Consider the following 19,985-nt stretch of genomic DNA (forward strand, 5'->3'; position numbering starts at 1 on the left):
GTGAAGTTCCGAGCGAGCGAAGGCGAGGTGAGTCTGCGAATGCGGTCAGTGGATGGCTGGGAGGTGAAAAATAGGCATTGTTTCGCGGGGCTACTCACCAAGCGCGGGTGCACGTAGCAACAGAAAAAGGAAGGTGTAGAGGCGCTTGTTGGCTTGCGATTGTGAGGGTCAAAAGACGACGCAGCGGGTCGAGAAGGCGGCCAGCCTTAACGAGGGCCCGTGCCCTGCGGCGTGCCCGACACGGCTCCACGGCTCTTCCCGAGCCTTTCTTCAAACGTCGCAAGCAACAATTAGATCGGGTGGATATAAACTTAGAAACATTGCTGCACCAACCCTTTGCAGATCAGACCCCATGCTCGGAAGTTTATGGCTGACACCAACTGAAATTAACCATTAGAACGCTCTGAGAATCCGCACTCCATGGGTGAGCGGCTTGATGGTTTTCTACTATGAAGATGTTCAAACGGCAAACCCTTGCTTGCTCGGGAGCTCACGATCAACAATCAAGTCATACATCGACCCCTCGACTATCCGCGACCGAGATTCAGACCCTCCATTCTGAGACACACGCCCTGAGTTCGAAACACAACTCTAAGACCCATGTCTCGATACATTCTCCCTTCCTCGCTCCCTCCAGTCTGGCGATGTGCTTCATGCCTGTTTAAAGCCCTTTATTAGCGATTGCTTTGTCAGCACGCTCAGCCCTGCGGGACAGTGTGGCAGACTGCCTTTATTAAGATCCTCGAGTGTATTGACAGCCAGTTGTGAGCCAGGGGTATGATACGTTGTGCATCAAGCGGGGTTGGAGCAATAAATACTGGAGACCAGCATTGGCGATTTCTAAGAGGGCGCCGCGACTTTGATTTCAAGGTCTACTTGTCGGAAATTGATTGTTATGCCGGAGGGCATTTGTAAGACAGAGTTGAGGCTTCAAAGCAGGGATGGAAGAGCTAGACCAGTGAATACCCGTGAAATTGGAGGCTTGGTCGCACAGGCAGATAGGGAAGCGGAAAAGCAGAGCCAGTTCCCGAAACATTCATCTAAGAGCCCTGCGATGCGGGAAGCCGTCGCTAATGTGAGACACGGCCCTGGCAGTCATTGGAGTTGACGTGTCGAGGTGCGATTCAGCTTTCCCCCTCACCCAACGCCTTTCCCCACACCGCCTTGCAACTTGGCCCGCACGCAGCTGTGCCCCGCGGGTGTGCCGCAGAGCAGCCGGTCTCGGTCCCGCCATCGACGCAAGGTCCTCGGCATCTTGCCGCTCGCACCAACACCAACCCAAAGCCTCGAGCAATCTCGAACCAACGCCCTCACCATGGCAGACCAAAAAGAAGCCGCGAAGCAAAGCGGCGCCACGGAATCCGTGCCAACGCAGCCTCCGGCGCAACAGCGCGTCGAGGATATTCCCGACCCAGACGAAGATGATTTGGACGACCTCGACGGTTCGTAGCACCTACTCCAAAACATCACACATCTACCAAAAACAAGCGCGCTACTATACTTTGCATATCTAATACCAACCGCGTTGACAACAGACGTCCTCGACGAATTCTCTGCTACCAAGCTCGACGACTCCGCCGCGGACAAGCAAGTTCCCGCAACCCACGATGCGCAAACTGCGCCTGCAGCAACAGCGAACCCGCTAGCCCCTGGTGCTGCTGGTGAGGATGAGATTGACGAAGAGGAATTTGCCAGGCAGCTGCAGGCGGGTATGGCGGAGCTGCTGGGCGGGTTGGGCGACTCGCCGGAGATGACGCAACAGCTGGAGAGTCTGGTGAAGGAGCTGGGCAGCGGCGCCGCCTCATCCACCACGTCGACGCCAGCGGCTAGTGGCAGTGGTAGTGGTGCGAAGGCGACGCCGGGTGCGACAGCAGGAAACAAGGCCGGCGAGGACAAGTTCCAAGAGCAGATTCGGCGCACCATGGAACGGATGCAAGCATCAGGCGAGCAGGCCAGCGCGGCTGCAGCCTCGTCAAGCGGCAACCCAGACGACATTCTCGCGCAGATGCTCGCCGAGATGGAGAAGGGCGACTTTGGCGGCGACTTCGGGTCGGACGAGGACTTTAGCAAGATGCTGATGGGCATGATGGAGCAGCTAACGAACAAGGAGATCCTGTACGAGCCCATGAAGGAGCTGCATGACAAGTTTCCGGACTGGATGGCGAAGAATAGGGACAAGACGGACAAGGCAGACTTGGAGAGGTATGAGGAGCAACAGAGATGCGTCAAAGATATCGTGGAGAGGTTTGAGAGACCTGGCTATACGGACGACAGTACGGCGGATAGAGAATACATTGTGGAGAGGATGCAGAAGGTATGCCAACTTACCAGCGTTGTAGGATCATTGACTGACATCGGCGTAGATGCAAGCGGCGGGATCACCGCCGCAGGACTTGGTTGGCGACATGAGCTCAGCACAAGAGGCTCTGGGCGAGCTAGATCAGGGCTGCGCGACACAATAATAATTACGCGTTCGCGATCTATGCTTATGTATCCATGACTGCGTGAAGCACGCGAGCCCCTCTGATCCCAATGCGCCGTACGCCAAGCTGGATGGACAAATGCTACAAACATACAGAACCGCTCAACTCACGCCTGAAAAATGCAAGGTCCTAAGCAAAGTTTGGACAATTGCGTCCGCAACATGGTGTTCTCAGCCGGTCATATCCATGGCGTCGTAGTCATGGTCATCGATCATGTAGTCGTCCTGCGCTGGCTGGGACGATTGCTGTGCAGCAAGATACTCCGAGAAGATGTTGTCGTACTCATCGTCGTCGCTACCAAAGTGCTGGCTCGCAGCACCCTCGCCGTAGGCATTTGCGCGCCGCTCATCCTCCTCCATCATCGCCAACAAGGCGTCCAGCTCCTCATCTTCTTGCTGCGCAACCGCTTCGACCTCAGCCTCCGAGTTCTGGCTCCAAACAGTCTGAAGTGGTGATGAGCGCACATAGTTGTTGAACACGTTCGGCACACCGGTCACCGTCGTTTGGCTGCTGCCGAGCATCGGATCACGGTTCTCGACATCCTCGTCGGGCTCCTCTTCATCGTCGTCCGACGGTTCTGAAATTTGGGGCGCCGACCGCTCAAGTCGCTGCTGCCAGCGCTTTTGCTGCTTCATATGGTCCAGACGCTCAATCTAGAAGCAGCATCAGCAAAGGGGTCTTCGACGCGTCTTTCCGCGACGGGCAGGGGTAAGTTATTGCATGTCTTACCTGTTCAGCCCTTCCAGCCCATCGCCGTTCGTCCCGGTCGTTGGCGACCTTCTTCAGGAACATGCCGCGCCGCCTCTCTCTACCTGCGTCGCCAGCCGTTCGCTGGATCAATGGGTTTGGCTTCACGGAGCGTTGCGGTGGAGCTGCAGCTGAAGGCTTCGACGGCGGATCCATGGTGAACGCAAAGATGTTGTGGCTGGTGTTCGTAGTGGGAGCGAGGGGCGGGCGCACGACATTGGAGTGTCGGGGGGCGAGGGGCGAAGAGCGCGACGGCATGTAGGCGTGCGGAGATTGCGAAGCTGAAGGTGTCCAGGCGAGCATAGTGGTCTTGCGGTAATTGTAGGGTTGTACGCAGTGTGTGAGGTAAAGGGGGAGGTGGCTGTTTGTGGGGTGGACGTGGGGAAGGAATGAAGATGTAAGACGCGTGCCGGTGATGATGTTGTTGGAGGGACGCGTTTGCGCGTTAGCGCGTTAATGGCGCCGAGCCTTCGGCGATCTGGTAGCTTATCGTGTTATCTCCGTGTGGCTCGTGCACAAACGCTCTCTCCCGTCGCCGTCCGCTCGCTGCGACGCCTCTCTCTTCTATCCACGGCTCCGCCAGAACTCGGCCTTGATTGTGTTGTTTCACCCGCATCTGGTGCTTGGTGCTGCTTGTCTTCGATTGGGACCACGAAAGTACGACAGGGCGCCAAGCCGCAGCATTTCTTTTTTAAAACCTACACAGCATGCTGCAGTACACAAGCGCCCGCGTTACCACCTTGTGGAACGCGAGGGTTCAGCGGAGAAAATTTCTACGGACGCGCCAGACCTGAGGCCGCTTTCCCACCCGCCTGGCCTGTTCTGCGGCCTTCTATAGTTAATGATCTCTGTCACCAGCAACAAGAACCTACCTAATTCGGACCACGGTTATCCTATGCGCCAGAACCGACAGACATGGACGGTCTTGCCGCGTCATGTGCTCACATTGCGGATCTGGGGCTCAAGCTTGCCCACGAGGCAAACGACTATTCCGAGGCCATCGCCGACGCGGACAGCCGAATCAAGGACCTTGCAAAAGACGTTGAATTGACCTCGGAAGTGTTCCAAGAAGCGAGCGCAATTTTTGGTGATGTACACATCAAAGCCGTGCTGAACAAAAATGCCGAAACCACGGTGCGGACTCTACTTGAGGCCTGCCGTGGCATATTCGGAGACCTTGACGCAATCTTGGAAGATGGGCGAATGAACAAGCAGGCCTGGCCCTTTGAGCCACACAAGTTTGAAATGTTCAATGCCGACCTCGACATGAAGAACGACACATTGCGGCTTCTTCTACTGACGCTGCAACTCGCTTGTCACGGGATACCTGTGGATTGCCCCAGTCCGAAGGACGACGACCAGCTGCAAAAAATGGAGAAGCTGATCTCTGCCGTTGAAGCATCCGGAAGGAGATTCGAGGCGATTCGCGCCAATGTGATTTCCGTGGATGAGATATCGATAACGTATGTCTCGAGGATACTTGTTGAGCATGCGCTTGGGCTAACACTACACGTAAGCGCACAATCTGAAAGAGCCATGTGCATGCCTGATCCAATGGGCAGCACGGAATTCACGTACATTGACGACAGTCCACCGTCTCCTGTCCAACCAGCAGCACAAATGTCTGCGTTCACTGACTCCGACAACACGACCCCGGATGACGAACATGTCGAAGCATTGAGCACAGAAGATCCACATGAGACATCAGCTCTGACACACGACCTGAAGACTTGCATCGAACACGTGCAAGGAGTCCTGCACCACATTGAGGAGGTGAAGACCTCCGGCAACGACGCCGTCGTGAACCAAACAGAGGCCTGGGATCTCATGCATGCATTCACCCGCACATCAGCGTTGCTCGAAGAAATCATGACCGGCAAGAGGAGGTCGGCTAGACCAAGCGGATCGTTCGAACAAGAGTCACATCAAGCATCACTAATTGTAAGTACAGGGTTTGGTAGCTATTGCCCCCCGGGTCACAAAGGAATGAAGAAACGTTGGGCGAAGATTGAGCGAAAAGTCACCGAAGAGGTAAAGGAAGTGCAAACGCAGATTGATCTTTCTGTCCGATGGGTCCGCGCACATTTTCAGCAACGATTTCGAACCACCTCTTGCTTTCAAAAGCTTGAAAAACTCCCAGTCGAATTTGTGGACGTCCTTGGCCGAAAGTTCAACTTTCCCTGGAAATCATGTTGTTCATGGAAGGTACGTCGGTAAAGCGATCCGTTCGATGCCATCCGGGTACGCTGACACTCATAAGGGCATGGAGGATCTTGTCAAACAAGCTTTTGCCTTTGACCCTTCCGCTTGCCAGTACGTGTACAGGGGTCAATACGACCTTGTCGGCCCCGACGGAGCGGTTATCCTACCGATGCTTTGGGCGACGACCGTCCAGCCCGGTTGGACGGTCACTATGCAAATCTCGCACTTTGACATCCATACTCTCAATAAATCACCATCACCTCGTCAACGCGTCCCATCCTTTCGCGATCCATGGTCCGGCGCCGACATTGATCGAGGTCGTTCTTTGACTCGCCGGCGCAGCCCTTCTCCAATCATCATTGATGTTGTGGAAGGTCCGACTGGTGTTGAGATTGTCAAGCCTGGCAAAGAAGCTAGACTCTGCCGTCCATTGTCAACAAGAGTTAAGTCAGAACCGATTCTTCAATCCCGTCGGACCGCCATAAGTGTTCCTCGTCAAGTTCGAGGCAAAGAAGGATGTGCGGAGATTCCCCCCTTACCAATTCTGATCGATGTGTTACCAAGGCCACGCACAAGGGGCAAAGACAGGGGATGTCTGAGTAGAATGCAGCGCAGCATGTCCCCCGTACCACCTCCGCCTCCGCCACCTCCACCACTTCCAGCTGCCATGAAGATGGACGAGGACATGACTGAAGTGCGAGTACTCTCCCCGGATAGTTATTATTCCGACGCACACACCGAAAGTTATTGCAGTTCGGACACTGGCGGATCTATCTTGGATCCTCTTCAAGCCTGCAAAGTACCCAGCACTGCCGAGGAAGCGTTGAGGAGATGGACGAATATCTTGGGCTAAAAGTTTCCGTACGTTGTTTACCTGTAATGGCACCCTCCTTTTGTATTGCTTCGTGTTTCCTTGCTTATTGGAGCGCCTTTACTCCAGCCACGGCCCCGTACAAAATATTTCCTAATTCTATGAGATAATTGCTTTCTGATGGAATGACTTTGACACACATTCGTATAGTTCAAAGAGTCTTGACACGGCTACTTTGTGGCACATTTCGGATATCACTTCAAAATTGCTCTCCAGAGCAGCCAACTACACACATACTAAAGCTCACAACTGAGTGTATTGATACTGGTGTTATATGCCCACACCACCTGGCAGACGCTCGGTCTATATAACTTGCAAGTTGCTGTGCGGCGTTTCCGTCCAAAGAGTGTTCTACGCTACCGCCAGGCAGGACAAAGCGTTTAGAGATCGGTATAATGAAGCCGTCGGAAAAAGAAGTGCCTGGTAATATTACCAAAAGGGCCGAATGTTCAGACAAGGTATTTATCTTTTACGAAGGTGGCGGCAGCGGCGACGGTGACGAAGGCCGCCCTTACGATGAGGTAAATCGACTGCTGATGGCCGGTCAAGAATTTGACGTAGTCCATGGATATGTCCGATCGACATGTTTACAACGATGTGTGATGAGTTAGAGGGCCTGGTGGGGAGATTGCTGCCAAGAAGCACAAGACGCTTCAGCTTAGCAAGTGAGTGATGAGTATTGAAGTCCTGCTAAGGAGGCGCAGCAGGAGTAGCGCGGAGAAAAGCTAGCGTGGACCGTCAGATTGTTGGACCACCTTCAGACAAATACTGATCATATTAGCATCGGTCATTTCTGTATCCTTGGACTTTATCTTCCTGACTTCCCCCAGCCCTTCGCAGCCATCCACCTTGTCGAGTCATCGATCGGCCCGTCAGGCAAGTCCTTGTAGCGGACTTTGAGAGCAGAATCTTCCAGCAAATGTTCTCGAACACGCGAAGCTGAATATTGGTTAACGTTAGTGCTAGCTTGAACCATTATTGAAGGCTGTGGGCCATACCTTTGATTGGGAGCACTAAATCCTCAGCTTTTTGCAGGCGTCCGGTCTCAACCTCATCGACGATGGTCTCAACGAAGTCCTCTTGTACAGCCGACTCCTCCCGGATCGACTCTATTGTGTCTTCTTTTGTATCCAAAAAGACGGATTCTGTAGGAGTATTCGGAGAATGGTCGATAATCGGCTCCTGACTTGAACGATAGGCTGGTTGGTGCAGATTATCACGGGACAGTTCCTGCGATGCAATCCCTATCGGTGCGGCGAGAGTTTTGGTGGAGGAGTTCGTAGCGACGAGAACGAGCGCTGCTGACACCAAACTCGACGGCCTCATCTCGGAACGTGATCGCAAATAACGAGGGCGTCAAGAGAAAATTGTCGCAAAAATGGCCAGGGAAGAAGAGAGGGGGTGGAGCTGAGCAGATATATCACCATAACTCGCTCATATTATTGTGTTAAATACGGGCATTCGCGTTCCAGAACCACCCTGGTGGCGCCGCAGTGACGAGTGCGCCGTGTTGCCCCACGTGGGCTAAGCCCCCGGTCGTATAGGCACTGCTACATTGCCGTTTCCGGTAAACGAAATGTAGCGCCCCCCGCTCGGCGAAAAGTGTGACGGGGCAAAATTAGGCGGCGCTCGGTACGCTCTGCAATGGCTGCGCGCTAAGCTATCAAGAGGGTGCGCGAAAGGGAAGGAGGTAATTGACGGCTGTGTCGAGGAATTCGAAACATTTCCCCCGTCCTTCTGCGTTGTTGCCAGGTATATTGTCAGCCCTTGCAACTTCAGCTTGCACGCGGCTTTCGGGGGAATGCGGAGCACGTGCGCATTGAAAGCAAACTCTATCGCTTTACGAATAGAACGATATGCAGGTAACCTTTATATAGTACCATATCGTAGTTTTGTACTATGTATGGATCATAATGAGTCTTTGTAAGATTTAGGGAGCATATCGTATTGCCGCGCGGCTGTTCTCTCGCAGGCCGCCAACTCACTTTATCGTAATACCAGGCTATACATCTTCTAAGGAAATTTGTATCCATTCCGTGCCCGAGCGGTGACTTCAACATGATATACACCTCTTCTTATCGAGTATTTTGAAACCTTACAACGAGACGGTCACAATTCCCTTTTGTCCCACCTGTTAAGTACAGAAGAACGTGCTCCTTCATAGGAAACACAATTGTTTCGTTTTCTTTCCTTAAAAAAAAAGAAAATGTATAACTATTTTCTTTCCATACTCCAGTCCACTCGCTCGTCACCATTGTGTTCACCGTGCTGTGGCCGCCATAAGCAGCAACCTGTTCACCCAGAACCATCCCATCGCTGATCTCGAGTCCTGCAACCAACCTAGTTCACTACTTCCCCACTCCTAGAGCACATCCCGCATCCCTTTCCTGTCTCCGCAATAAATACGCGCCTCGTCCCCTGCGGGCAGGCTTTAGGAAGCGGTATTGGCACCGGCAGCATTCGCAGGAACGACGACGACGGTTCTCGTCCGCTTTCGGCGTGCACTGTTGCCCCCATCATCATCCTTGTCTCTGTCGTTGCGGTTGTGGTTGTTGGTGTCTTCGCTCTCTCACAAAGTACATAGTACGGTTCGCACGGATAGGGCGGGCATCCGCAGGATGGGTGGAGGAAGGTGAGGTGGCACATGATTATTCCGCCGTTATTTCTGTCTTGCTTTCCCTCCTCCAAGCCCGTGTGATGGTCGACAGCAGAATAAGGCGTTTCGTCGATAGGTGGACAGAGTGGGAGAACTTCGCATTGACGTTCTAAAAGTGACTCCCGACTTCTGTTGAATATCGTTTGCGAGAGATGTATTTCCTCGTTTTCCAAGGTCGAGTTGCTGTTGTCCCTAAGATGAAATAATGGCCTATAGTCTTGCGTTCCCAGCGGATGGCTGCGCGGTGAATGGCTAGAATCGAGATTACGTCGGGATAGAGAAGAAGTGCGGATTTAGCTACGACAGGTGTCATAGTAACGACTTCAATAGAGTTATAGTCAAAAATGCATACTAAGCGCTAACCCATATGCATAATCTGCAGCGTACTACACAGCAAATAAAATCAACTGCAGGTTGGCTGCCGGCAGAACAAAGTCAAAACTACAGCACAAGCATCAGCAGCCACCCGTCAATCTATCCATCTCCTCTCCGATTTAGTTAAAGCTAGCGTCTCACGTCTCGAGAGTTTTTCTTTCTTTTTTTTTTAAAAAAAAAAGGCAAAAACATTAGAAGTACAACTGATGGAAAAGGGAGCTTCATAAGACCGGTAAGAAGCCAGGTATGAAACCGATACTACAACCTCGATTTCAACTATTCCGTCGCAGTTCTCACAATTGATATTACTTTTCCATTACTCCCAAGCGGCTACTGGCATAATATACTAAATCGTCCATGCCACTCTTTGCCCCTTTCTCCCCCCATAGATACACCGTGGAATAATGAAGGCGATATAATCTCACAAACATTGGAAGGAAACCAAGAAAAGAAAATAATAGACACAACTTTACAACCTGACTTTAAATGCACATCACAGAGCCGAGAGAAACAAACCAATTTCCGAGAGAGAAAAAAGCAAATAGCCCCCACCACCTAAACGAGACCACACCAAGAGACCAGAAAAGCCCAAGGGAAAAAATCTTTTGTTTCTTTTCGTTTGTCCAGTCTATGTAAGGAAAAAAGGTGAAGGAGTAAAACAACAAGCGTTAAGCAGAAGCTCTTATCCACAACGTACCGAGAGCAGAAGAAGCCCCGTTCTTTAAACATTTCCCGACCCTGCCTGCCCCTCAAGGCAGCCTCTTATTTTTAACGCCGCGACCCCACTTCACTACTGGTTTTCCCGTTCCTCCGTGACGACTCGTTACCAACGGGGCTCCTGGGGCTTCTTTCACCGGAGCTCTCCGGTTCGCTATCGCCTGGGCTGTTAGGGTCGCTTTCACGCAGATTCCGACGGTTACGTGCCATCTGTTTTCCTAGTTAGCGGGGCAAACTTTCAATGACAGCTGATGCGGGTGGACAGGTGGGGGGAACAAGGGCACGAAAAAAAAAAAAAACTGGAGCACGAACCCATCCTCTGACGCTGCTGATCAGGCCCAGATTGTATCCAGCAGCAAAATCATTCGCACGCTCATTGTTCGAGCCTCTCAAGCCGCCTGTGGTGTCCAGGTGACTGAGGTGCCGCTTGAGAGTCGGCGGCGTCTCCCGACTCGGCGTAGCGGCCGGGCTGCGGGCGGGGCTGGCGGGTCTGCTTCCGCTGATGTTGGTCTGCCAGAATTGGCGCAGCTCCTTGCCCAACTCCTGCCCCGTTGTTGTCCAATTGGTCTTGATGCTGTCCCGCAGCTCCGTCATGTTGCGCTTGAAGTCCAGCTCGTTCTTCTTCAGCCACGACACGTTCAGCTCCTGGCGCGACGCGCCCCGCTTAAATTGCCGCTGGATGTACTGGTCGTAGTCGCGGACGATCCTACCGGTGGTATGAGAATCATGCTCTCTTCCTCCACGGCCCATCGAAACTTTGCGAGAGGGGACACTTACTTTGTGATTATGCCAGTGGTGCTAAGACCCTCAGTGCGCTGCGTAACAAGAAACTTACCCTCCTTCTTGATAGGAGCATAGATATCGTCGCCCTCATCCGCACCGTACGGGATATCGTCGTGCGCGACGTAGTCAATCTGGTACTTCTCCAGGAATTCAGGCGACACCACCCACGGGCAGTCCTCAACGACCTCGTCCACCCACTTGCAGTGCCTGACGCTGTCAGCCCGCTCGCGCGCCGACATGACCGTGAGTCCTTTTCTCTTGTGGGTCTCCTTGTCGCCTGTGACACCGACGAGCAGATACGTGTTAGGGAAGGCCTGCTTAGCTTGCTGGAGCTGTCGCATGTGTCTGCATCACCCGCCGCAATCAGCATCCGGTCGGATCGCAAACAAAGAGGAAGCGGAAGATCCGTGTGAACATACCCCAGATGAAACAGGTCAAAAACACCATCCGCATAAACACGAACCGCACGGCCCTCGGGCGGCGGGTTGGTCTTGTAGCCCACCGGGTCGACCAGGCCAGCGCGCGGCGGGTCGGGCATCCTCATGGTGCCCTTCTCGCCGTTCTCACCCTCGGCGACCTTCTCCTCGCTGGTGCGCTCCTTCTCGGTGCGGGCGGCCTTAACGGCCCGGGCGTTATCGGCGTCGTCGTCTGCGTCGTCGGCATCGGGCTTGCTGCTCGAGCGGGCGCGCTTCGTCGAGGCAGAAGTCGCGTCTGTCTGCTGGCGCTGCTTCAGCTCCTGGAGGACCGGGTCCTCAGTGTCTTCGCCGGAGGCATCGCGGGATGAGGGCTGGGGGACGTCGACGGCGGCGGCGGCGGCGGCGCCTGTAGCTGCGGACGACGTAGACACGGTGTTGGTGCGCTTGCGTTTCGGTGCCATTACGGTGGTGTGGGGGGAAAGCAGACCTCGCTACGTGCGATTTGAGGAAAAGATGGGTTGAGGGAGGAGGAGGGCGCGCCGTTGCTGACACAATGTAGGTTGAAGTGACTGCGGGCACCAGGCGGTCAGTTCGTGGTCCGTTCGGTGTGGAGCAGCAGGCATGGAAAACCGCGCATGCGGGGTGGCCTTTGAGACTTACAGGACGGACCACGTGCAATTGCAGATGGATTCGGGGAATAGGTAGCGGATGAAAGGCGGGCAGAGGTGCGGGCGCGTCGAGGTTCCTTTAGTGGAGTCCCGCGTCCGACGGACGATTCTCGAGTGGCTTGTGACGACAATCCGACCGCAACGTCCAACCGGCTTAGCGCCAAGCTCTCCCCGACCCTGTCTGTGCTGCCTGCAGAGCCGCAAGGCGTCCAGAACCTGATAACGATGCGAGCAGCACTGACCGCACGTCATTCTTACCTATGTCGCACACCTGCGCAGTTCAGGAGCCACCAATCACTCGAGGGAGCGCCGCGCCGTCATTCACACACACATGATGACGAGGGAAAAAGTACTTAATTGTATGGAAGGTGGCACCTACGAAAGGACGAGGGGGAATTTGAGAAACAGCAGACAGGGGGCCGAAAAAGAGAAGCCGGGTGCTTGAATGCGAGGTATCGAAAGCCGCAGAGTCTGATGCAAATCCCACACAAAGGAAGAAGCCCGCTCGCCCGCTTTCTCTGTGAGCCCTATTCCGTCATCCTCGCGAGTGGTGCCAGAAGAGCCCGCCGGCCGGCGCATAAACCAACATCAATTCCCAGCCACAGGCCGCGGGCTCCTCGCTGAAGCCGTTTCTAACCGTTGGATATCAAAAGACGTGACCATGACTGGACCACACGCTTCCGTTTCTTCAACATGGTCCTGTTCTTACTTGCTCTTCTCGGCGCTGTTGTCGGCCGGTTTGCTGTCTGCCGCCTGCTTGATCGAGACCTTCGAGACCGGTGCGCTTTCCGACTTCTCCGTCTTGTCCGAGGCAGGCGAGTCCTGCGAGGCTGAGGGCGCCTGGCCCTTCGACGACGGCGTACCTGCCTCCGAGGCAGCGGTCGGGGCGGGCGTTTCCTCCCGCTGGTTCTTGTTGACTTGCGACTCGAGGTCCTTGTCCTCTTCATCATGGTCAAACATCTCGCTCTCGGCTGAGTCACTGGAGAGCTCCGTACCATCTCCGAGCAGAATAATGCGCCCGCCCAATCCCTGTCCAATCCTCGTGCCGCGGCCCATGTCCATGTCGTAGTCGTCGGGGCTGTCATCATAGCGGTGATGGATGCCCGGTCCCCGGAACTCGGCTACACAGAGAAGAATGTCAGGATCAAATTCCACGGCTAAGAGTATCTATGAGGGCGGAGACTTAAGACTTGCCATACTCTGGTGGGGCACACGGACCATCGCCGTTCGCGACCCTCTCAGCAATCGTCTTGTACCACTCTTCCTTGGTCCTGCCCTTGAGCAGACCAACGATGGTAATGGTCATGTTGTCGCAGCCAACGCCGCCCGTGTCGCTGTTCGACGCCAGGCAGTTGTCCATCATGTTCTCGCAGATGTCCTGCAACTCCTGCTTGGCCGCGATGCCACGCCTCACGAACTCAATGACGGCCTGCGAGGACTGGCAGTCCCAGATGCCTGTGGCCAAAGTGTCAGCGTGCCCGCTCGCAATCTAGATCCGGCACGCACGTACCGTCGCAAGCAATGACCAAGAACTCGTCATCGTCAGTGATCTCGTGCACGGTGACGTCGGGGAATGCAGTCACAATCTGCTGCTCCGGGGGAAGGTCGGCGCTCTTCTTGAACTCGAAGTCGCCAATGGCTCGGGAGAGGGCCAGGTTGCCGTTGACACGGCCGAAATCGACGAAGCCACCTGCCGCCGTGATTCTCGCCTTCTCGCCTACGCACCGTATCAGTATCGTTGCTGCAGTGACGTGAATCGGGCGAAGCGGCGGTACCTTCATTCTGCGGCTTGTGGTCGAAGGAGAGCGGCTTCGCCCTGCCCTTGATGCCAAGAACGCTTCTGGAGTCGCCAGAGTTGGCCTGTTCCTGTCAGCCAAAAAAACGTGGCAGAGGCCATTGCGGCACATACCACATAGATCTTGTCGCTAGAGATGACGCCGACCGAGGCCGTGCAGCCGGAGACTTCCTCTTCATACTTGGGATCTGCCAATTGTTGTCAGCCTCACGTCTGCGGCGCAGCCGGCCCGCAGCGGGGAGTAATCACCGCTGAGAATGGCACGATCGGTGGCGAGGAAGCCGTCCTTCAGAGCCTGCTCTATGTTGCCCTCCTTGAACGCGTCCTGCTTTGCTATGATCTTGTGGAGGTTCTCGCCGGCGTAGATGGCCACCTTGTCGCCGCCGTGGCCGTCGTAGACGCCGAAGAAGCTCAGGCGGAGGTCGGCGGCGGTGGGCTTGTCGGAGTCGCTGTCTGCGCCCTCGGGCTTGAGGTCGAGGACGCAGGCGTGCGCATCCTCCATGCTGATGCGCCATCCTTGCATGGACGAGACGCCGAAGATGACGCGGTCATCCTGGCCGGAGGCCGATTTCTGTTGGCAGCAGAGCGAGTGGTTAGCACGGGCGGGCGGTAGGCAGAATGGCGGCGGCGGCGGCCAAGGCAGCTGGTTGGGGGGAGGTGGTGCAGGTCGCGCGCCCTCGCAGCGCGGCGCAGAAACACACCTTATCGACGACCGGCTCTGACAATGTTTGACCCATGGCGGGCGGGGTTGGGGGGTGGTGTGCGGAAAAGGGAGGCGGAGGGCGGCGGTGGGTAGCGGAGACAGCGTGTTCGGTGGCTATTGAGTGAGCATAAAGGTTGAAAACTCGCTGGCGGGGCGGGGTTGGAAGCGGAAGGTGGAGTGGGCTAAACAAAAGGCAGTGAAAGAAGAGCGCGGTCTTGCTGGGGCGGGCGCAGCGGAGCGTGCAGGGCGGGTCGGGCACAGAGAGTCCGCGAAATAGGTGCGGGAACCTGTGCGAGGTGATCGCGTGGAGTGCAGGTTGCGCTTTGGGCTGGCTCGGTTGCTGGATGACGAAGAGTCAGCCCAGGTGTTGCTGCTCTGGGCCGAGAGCCACTCAGCGCCTTCTTGCTAGCCGCCGTCCGCACTGCAGAGATTTCGGACACGCGCCCACCTGACGGCCCTGCGAAGCTGCGGTGCACGCTGGCCGCTCCTCCCTCGCGCCGCCTGCCCGCCCGTCCTGCTTGATTGCTGCGCTGGCGGGCCCGCGCCCCCTAGGTTGGCGCGCGAAAGCACACCACCGCGCGACCTGGCCGCCAGCTCCAGTCTAGCTCCAGCTCCAGCTCCAGCTCCAGACGCGCCTATTCTTAGCTGTGCCAATTTGCGCGCTTCAATTTCCCTTCATTCTGCACGCTGTGGCTGAGCCGGACTTCACTTCGCTACGCCGTAAGGCTGTCTCTTTATTCTTGTGCTCCCGCGCACATCCTCACTTAAAGCAGACATTCCCCCCTACCACCCGCCTTCATTTCGTACTCGTACGCAACCCAGCTATCTCCTGCACTGCAAATCTAATTCTGTAGCTTTGCTTTCCCATCCCGGCTGGAAGCTCTCTGTCAAGGGTCAGCTACGCGACCTCGCCGACGGACGACGCGGCACACTCACCTGATGCGCTCTTCTCAATCCGACTTATGTCCTGGAAGCCGGCGACGTTCAGCAGAATGTCAAAGCCGGCCAGCAGGCTCTTCATGACATGACGCGCCCCCATGATGGAAAGACCCCACACCCACAGCCTCGAACTTTGCCCCGAGCGCTAGCGCCTTGGACACGCCGCGGACTCCGGAGTAAAACATTATATAAATCTTGTCTCCGACCGCTGATTAAAGTGACAGATGCGTCCGCTTGGCATTCTTCCCGCTTAGAACGAAGGGAGAAAACCAAAAACTCGCCGTCCACAATGCCTTCACAATGCCGTCAACTCCGGGATCCACCGCCTTCCGCGCATTGTTGACGTCCTGGATACAGAACAGCTTTCCGTCCGAGATTTCCTCCCACGTCTTGATGAGCCATCCCATCTTCCCCACGAGTATGCCCTCCCGTGTCCCGCGTTATCGGCGCCCGCCTCGTTCGGTTCACTACCGTCCCCGGCCAGCCTCGTTTGGAAAACCGGGTCACTGGGACCCAGGTCCGCGCCGATGCCGTGATAGAAGGCGTAATTGCTATGCCGCCAGCCGAGTCGCCTAGCACAAATTCTCAGCCCTCGTCCGTTCAAGCGTGGCTTTGTCTCAGCTTACCATCAACAGTCAATATGCACGCCGAAAAGCCCGACTCGTACGCGCGTCTCAGCAGCGAGACCGTCAGCCCATCATCGTGGGGGATGCACAGCTGGAAGAAGCGTGGGCCCTCGCCGTTGGCCTCGGCCACAGCCTTGATGGGCTGAGAGCCAGTAGGGCAGGATGAGCTCCTTGGCGACCTTCGCAACAGGCAGCTCATCCGCCGCATTGCAGATCTTGTTGATGCCGATAGGCGCGAAGCCGATGGGTGCCGAGACCTTGCGCCCCAAGATCTCAGCAGCCGTGTCGCGCGTGTTCGTGTCGACGAGCATGCGTGGCACTATGCGGTGCCGGTAGAAGGCCTGCCGGCGTGTACGACTGCCCAGCGTGGGACGAGGCGTAGTACCACCCATTCTGAGTCAGCTTCTCGTTGACCAGCTCTTCCATACTACCCGAGTCTGTTTGGCATTAGTTGGGTGTCGTGAATGCTTGCGAGGAGAGGTTTAGATAGGGACTTTGCTCTCGTTGCTTGCTCAGAAATAATCGCATTGGTACATTGCGGCGTGGTTCTGGTGTTCTCGTTCGGACCGTTGGCGTCCATCGTTGCACAGAAAGCAAGTCTACAGAATAGGGTCTCAGTGGCGTTCTGCAGTCAACAGGCCGCGACCGGTAGTGATGTAGCAGCAGCACTCCTGCCCAAGACGACAGCTCATATAGAGATGCAATGTGTCAATCCTCTTGCGTAAATTATCATCATTAATCCGCATCCCGTCTCTACCATTTCATTAGCCCCTGATAAAAGCATGTGCATGAAAATGCGGTGCCGGATAACGAGAGGCGAGAGTGATATCATACCCCCCCGGAAGATAACCGCGCTAGCGAAAGCTTGACGTGAGCAAGAAACGTACCTCTCCACCGACGTCAGACCCTGAACTACGGTCATTTGCGTCTGCAAGTAGAGGCCTAGCAGGAAAATATTTTGCTGTCGCGGAAAACTTCGCCCAGCGACTTGCTCCATTAAGAAAAGAAAAGAGCATGAAGACTAGTTTGAGTCGATTGCCACTGTCCCGTTGGGTTCTGCTTGCTTTCTTTTTCTTATTTTTACTTGGCCAGCACTGCGGGAAATAAACTTAGGCGAGATTCTTGAGCTGCTGCAGTGGTAGATTTCTCTGGCTATGTCCTCGCTTCTGTACATAAACACACCCATTGGCCTCTATTTCCCCAGGTCCTGGTATCTCTACTGCCTTTGGTGTACCAGACGCTATATATAATGCATCGTATGCTCCTATTTGCCAGAGTCCATCATGCTCCTCTATGTCATGCAGAACGTCATAATCCGTGAAAACGTGTCGTCGGAAGCATCTTTGCACCACCTTGGTCACACCTTCGGTACAGCTGGAAAATCTTGAAGTCAGATGGCACTGTTGCTGCAAGCTCCTCTACTGGACCATTAGATCTCTCATGATCCTTTATTACGCCAGCTTTTCAAGGCAGGGTCCAAAGCTTGACCTCTCCATCGTCACCTGTGCTGATAATGACTTCTTCATCCTCCGACTTCCTTCCTTTATCCCTCCGCGGCGCCCATGTAACGTGGTTGATCTCGAAGACGTCGTGTGCACCTTCAGCCTCTGCGATGACAACCCATTCGGTCAAGGACTGAGCCTTCTGCTCGTCGCCATCAACAGGCGCCGTGTTGTTTCTCCACTGCTCCTTGTACACAACGATTTTCCCATCGCTGCCCGTGCTGGCGATGAGGCCCGACTGCTTACTCCAGCTGACCGAGTAAATGGCACGATCATGCCTCTTGGGCAGTATAGCCTCCTGCACCCAGTCCTCCTCGATGCTGTTTGTGCGTAGAATGCTCGGCATCCCATTCCTACCCGCCTCCTGCCCGGCGCCGTCCTTGGGCACCTTCTTCCACACCCTAACGGTCAAGTCGTCCGAACAAGATGCCAGCCTGCTCCCAGACATAACTCTCTCCTGCAACAGCTTTGCTCTCTCAGCCTTCACTTCCTCCTGCGGCTCTCCTTCTTCAATCTGCAACCCCGAGACCTCCACCGCCTCGAAATCCACGCACCAAACCGTCGCCTCATGACCAACGAGACACGCCACGGCCGTCCAATCGTCTACATCCTCGCGATACAACCTAACGGTATCATCATAGCTGGAGCTGGCCAGGAGATCCTCCGAGGGGTGCCACACGACGCACTTGACATCGGCCTCGTGCTCCTGCAGCACCGCAATCGTCTCGAAATTGTCGTCCTCGACCTCCTCCCATACCCACACGCTCTTGTCCCTGCTGCACGTCGCCAGAAACTGCCCGCTGGCTGACCACGCGACGCTCTTGATCTCGCTCTCGTGGCCGTCGAGGATCACGCTGAACCTCCAGTCCTCATCGTCCTCTTCCTCCTCGTTCTCCCCGGCAGCGACATCCACCTCGGCCCGCACGACCCCGGACATGCCGCCGCCCTCCCACTTCCGCCAGATGCCCGCGCTCGCGTCGAAGCTGCCCGTCGCCAGGACGCTCTCTCCCGCTCCGTTGTTGGGCTTCCACGCGCACGCCCGCACCGACCGCTTGTGCCCGCCCGCCACCGTCGACGCCAGCGCGAACGACGTCAGGCTGTACACCCGCACCGTCTTGTCCGACGACGCCGTCGCGACGACCGGCAGCGACGGGTGCGGCGCCGTCATCCACGTGCGCGCCGAGCTGGCGGGCGTGAGCGTCGCGAGGGGTTGGAGCATTGGCGGAGGAGTGATATCCGTCGTGGAGGAAGGCATTGCTGTGGTTGTCGTTGTGGCAGTGGTGGCGGTCCGTCGTGCCGATACACACGCAAGGGTCGAGGGAGGTGTGGAGAGTCGTGCGGACGAACGGATGAGGAAGGGGAAAAAAGACTTCGAGTGTGTACGAAACCTGAGCGGTCGTGTGTCGCTGTCTTCGGCCGCTGGCGTCGGCGGAGGTTCGAACGTTCGGGTTGGGTGGAAGGTAGGTTTGTATCGCGCTCTTGTCTCGAATACGCCCCGCTTGAGGAAAGAAAAGAACTCAAAGCCAGTCGAAAGGCGGGGGACAAGCTACGAGGAGCACGCGGTCAATTGCTCTTTCGTACAACAGCTGAGTTCGTCCGGAGAAGTGACTACCAAAAACCTTGTTGCTGCAGTCGCAAAGAGGTGGCGAGAGTTGTGGCTCGAGGTTGACGGGTAGCGGGCAACAGGACGCGGGGCAGAGTTGTTGTTGCGCGAACGATAAATAAATTGAACGACGTCGATTACCTAGCGCGTACCTAAGCGTCATTGCGCGAAAAAAAGCCGAAAGGCAGAGCGGAAGGCGGCGCATCGGCTTCGCGGCGCCCACTGCGTCCTTTTGCCAATCAGGCCTGACTCGCGCCTAGATAAGGCTAAAACAGAGTCAATTCGCACCTCCCCGCCTTTCTCATTATCCTCCGAAATGGCAACTCCTCTCAGCATCCTATGCTGCGTGACAATCGATCGTTGGTCTGGCAACACGCACTAATGGGCACAACACATGACGTGGAAAGCTCGAGCTCAGCCCTGATTTGGTCAATATTATCCATTAGAAAGACGTACCACTGTTCATTGTAGAAGATTGATTCTTATTTCTGAAGCTAAAGGAGCAGCAGCTATCTTTATGCATGCAATGATGGGTATCCGTTTCATCGATGAAGGCCGAGAACTTTCTTTTCTCCAGTTATCCCCCCGGTTTTGAAAAAGAGAACATAAAAAAGGGCAGCACCCTGTTCCTGTCCCAAAATGAACCTGTACGCCCATATTCCATCCACACCTAATTTTCTTTGCAAATCGTAATATTAAAAACCAGAGAAAACGAGAAAGTCGAAGCTACTATAGCAATCGAAGAGGAAGAAGAAAGACTGGGGAAAATGGACCGAACCGACCCTTGCTATACGCGAGAAGAAAAGAAAGCCACGTCATCTCTGGTGGCTGAAGACCGGTTGACCCAGCCGGAATAAATAGGTTATCGAACGGATCAGACCTGCAAATAAAGAAGAAAA

General features: G+C 55.3%; 7 protein-coding genes across 7 annotated transcripts; 2 read left to right on the plus strand and 5 right to left on the minus strand.

Moving 5' to 3' along the window:
* Positions 1–1,315: 1,315 nt before the first annotated feature.
* LTHEOB_1300 (Pex19 protein) lies at positions 1,316–2,462 on the plus strand (the record flags this gene model as incomplete). The annotated part of the gene is made up of 3 exons (XM_035509930.1): positions 1,316–1,442; positions 1,536–2,314; positions 2,364–2,462. 3 exons carry the CDS (start codon positions 1,316–1,318, stop codon positions 2,460–2,462), a joined length of 1,005 nt encoding a protein of 334 aa, XP_035367647.1.
* Positions 2,463–2,653: 191 nt separating this feature from the next.
* On the minus strand, positions 2,654–3,533 carry LTHEOB_1301 (uncharacterized protein; the record flags this gene model as incomplete). The annotated part of the gene is made up of 2 exons (XM_035509941.1): positions 2,654–3,136; positions 3,213–3,533. 2 exons carry the CDS (start codon positions 3,531–3,533, stop codon positions 2,654–2,656), a joined length of 804 nt encoding a protein of 267 aa, XP_035367648.1.
* A 612-nt stretch (positions 3,534–4,145) lies between these two features.
* Positions 4,146–5,980, plus strand: LTHEOB_1302 (Kinetoplast-associated protein kap; the record flags this gene model as incomplete). Its single annotated transcript, XM_035509952.1, has 4 exons — positions 4,146–4,693; positions 4,793–5,171; positions 5,491–5,857; positions 5,919–5,980. 4 exons carry the CDS (start codon positions 4,146–4,148, stop codon positions 5,978–5,980), a joined length of 1,356 nt encoding a protein of 451 aa, XP_035367649.1.
* Positions 5,981–10,102: 4,122 nt separating this feature from the next.
* Positions 10,103–11,711, minus strand: LTHEOB_1303 (Cholinephosphate cytidylyltransferase; the record flags this gene model as incomplete). The annotated part of the gene is made up of 4 exons (XM_035509963.1): positions 10,103–10,261; positions 10,364–10,757; positions 10,829–11,179; positions 11,254–11,711. 4 exons carry the CDS (start codon positions 11,709–11,711, stop codon positions 10,103–10,105), a joined length of 1,362 nt encoding a protein of 453 aa, XP_035367650.1.
* A 912-nt stretch (positions 11,712–12,623) lies between these two features.
* On the minus strand, positions 12,624–14,450 carry LTHEOB_1304 (Protein phosphatase 2c; the record flags this gene model as incomplete). The annotated part of the gene is made up of 7 exons (XM_035509974.1): positions 12,624–13,039; positions 13,137–13,373; positions 13,429–13,635; positions 13,694–13,778; positions 13,828–13,901; positions 13,963–14,284; positions 14,415–14,450. The coding sequence occupies 7 exons, from the start codon at positions 14,448–14,450 to the stop codon at positions 12,624–12,626; spliced, it is 1,377 nt and encodes a 458-aa protein (XP_035367651.1).
* An 864-nt stretch (positions 14,451–15,314) lies between these two features.
* LTHEOB_1305 (FMN-dependent dehydrogenase) lies at positions 15,315–16,292 on the minus strand (the record flags this gene model as incomplete). Its single annotated transcript, XM_035509985.1, has 4 exons — positions 15,315–15,500; positions 15,827–15,927; positions 15,982–16,114; positions 16,161–16,292. 4 exons carry the CDS (start codon positions 16,290–16,292, stop codon positions 15,315–15,317), a joined length of 552 nt encoding a protein of 183 aa, XP_035367652.1.
* A 1,153-nt stretch (positions 16,293–17,445) lies between these two features.
* On the minus strand, positions 17,446–18,738 carry LTHEOB_1306 (WD repeat containing protein; the record flags this gene model as incomplete). Its single annotated transcript, XM_035509993.1, has 1 exon — positions 17,446–18,738. The coding sequence occupies one exon, from the start codon at positions 18,736–18,738 to the stop codon at positions 17,446–17,448; it is 1,293 nt and encodes a 430-aa protein (XP_035367653.1).
* Between the last annotated feature and the right edge of the window lie 1,247 nt (positions 18,739–19,985).

This window comes from Lasiodiplodia theobromae (genome assembly GCF_012971845.1).
Source record: "Lasiodiplodia theobromae strain AM2As chromosome Unknown scaffold_3, whole genome shotgun sequence".
In the NCBI taxonomy this organism is placed as follows: domain Eukaryota; kingdom Fungi; phylum Ascomycota; class Dothideomycetes; order Botryosphaeriales; family Botryosphaeriaceae; genus Lasiodiplodia; species Lasiodiplodia theobromae.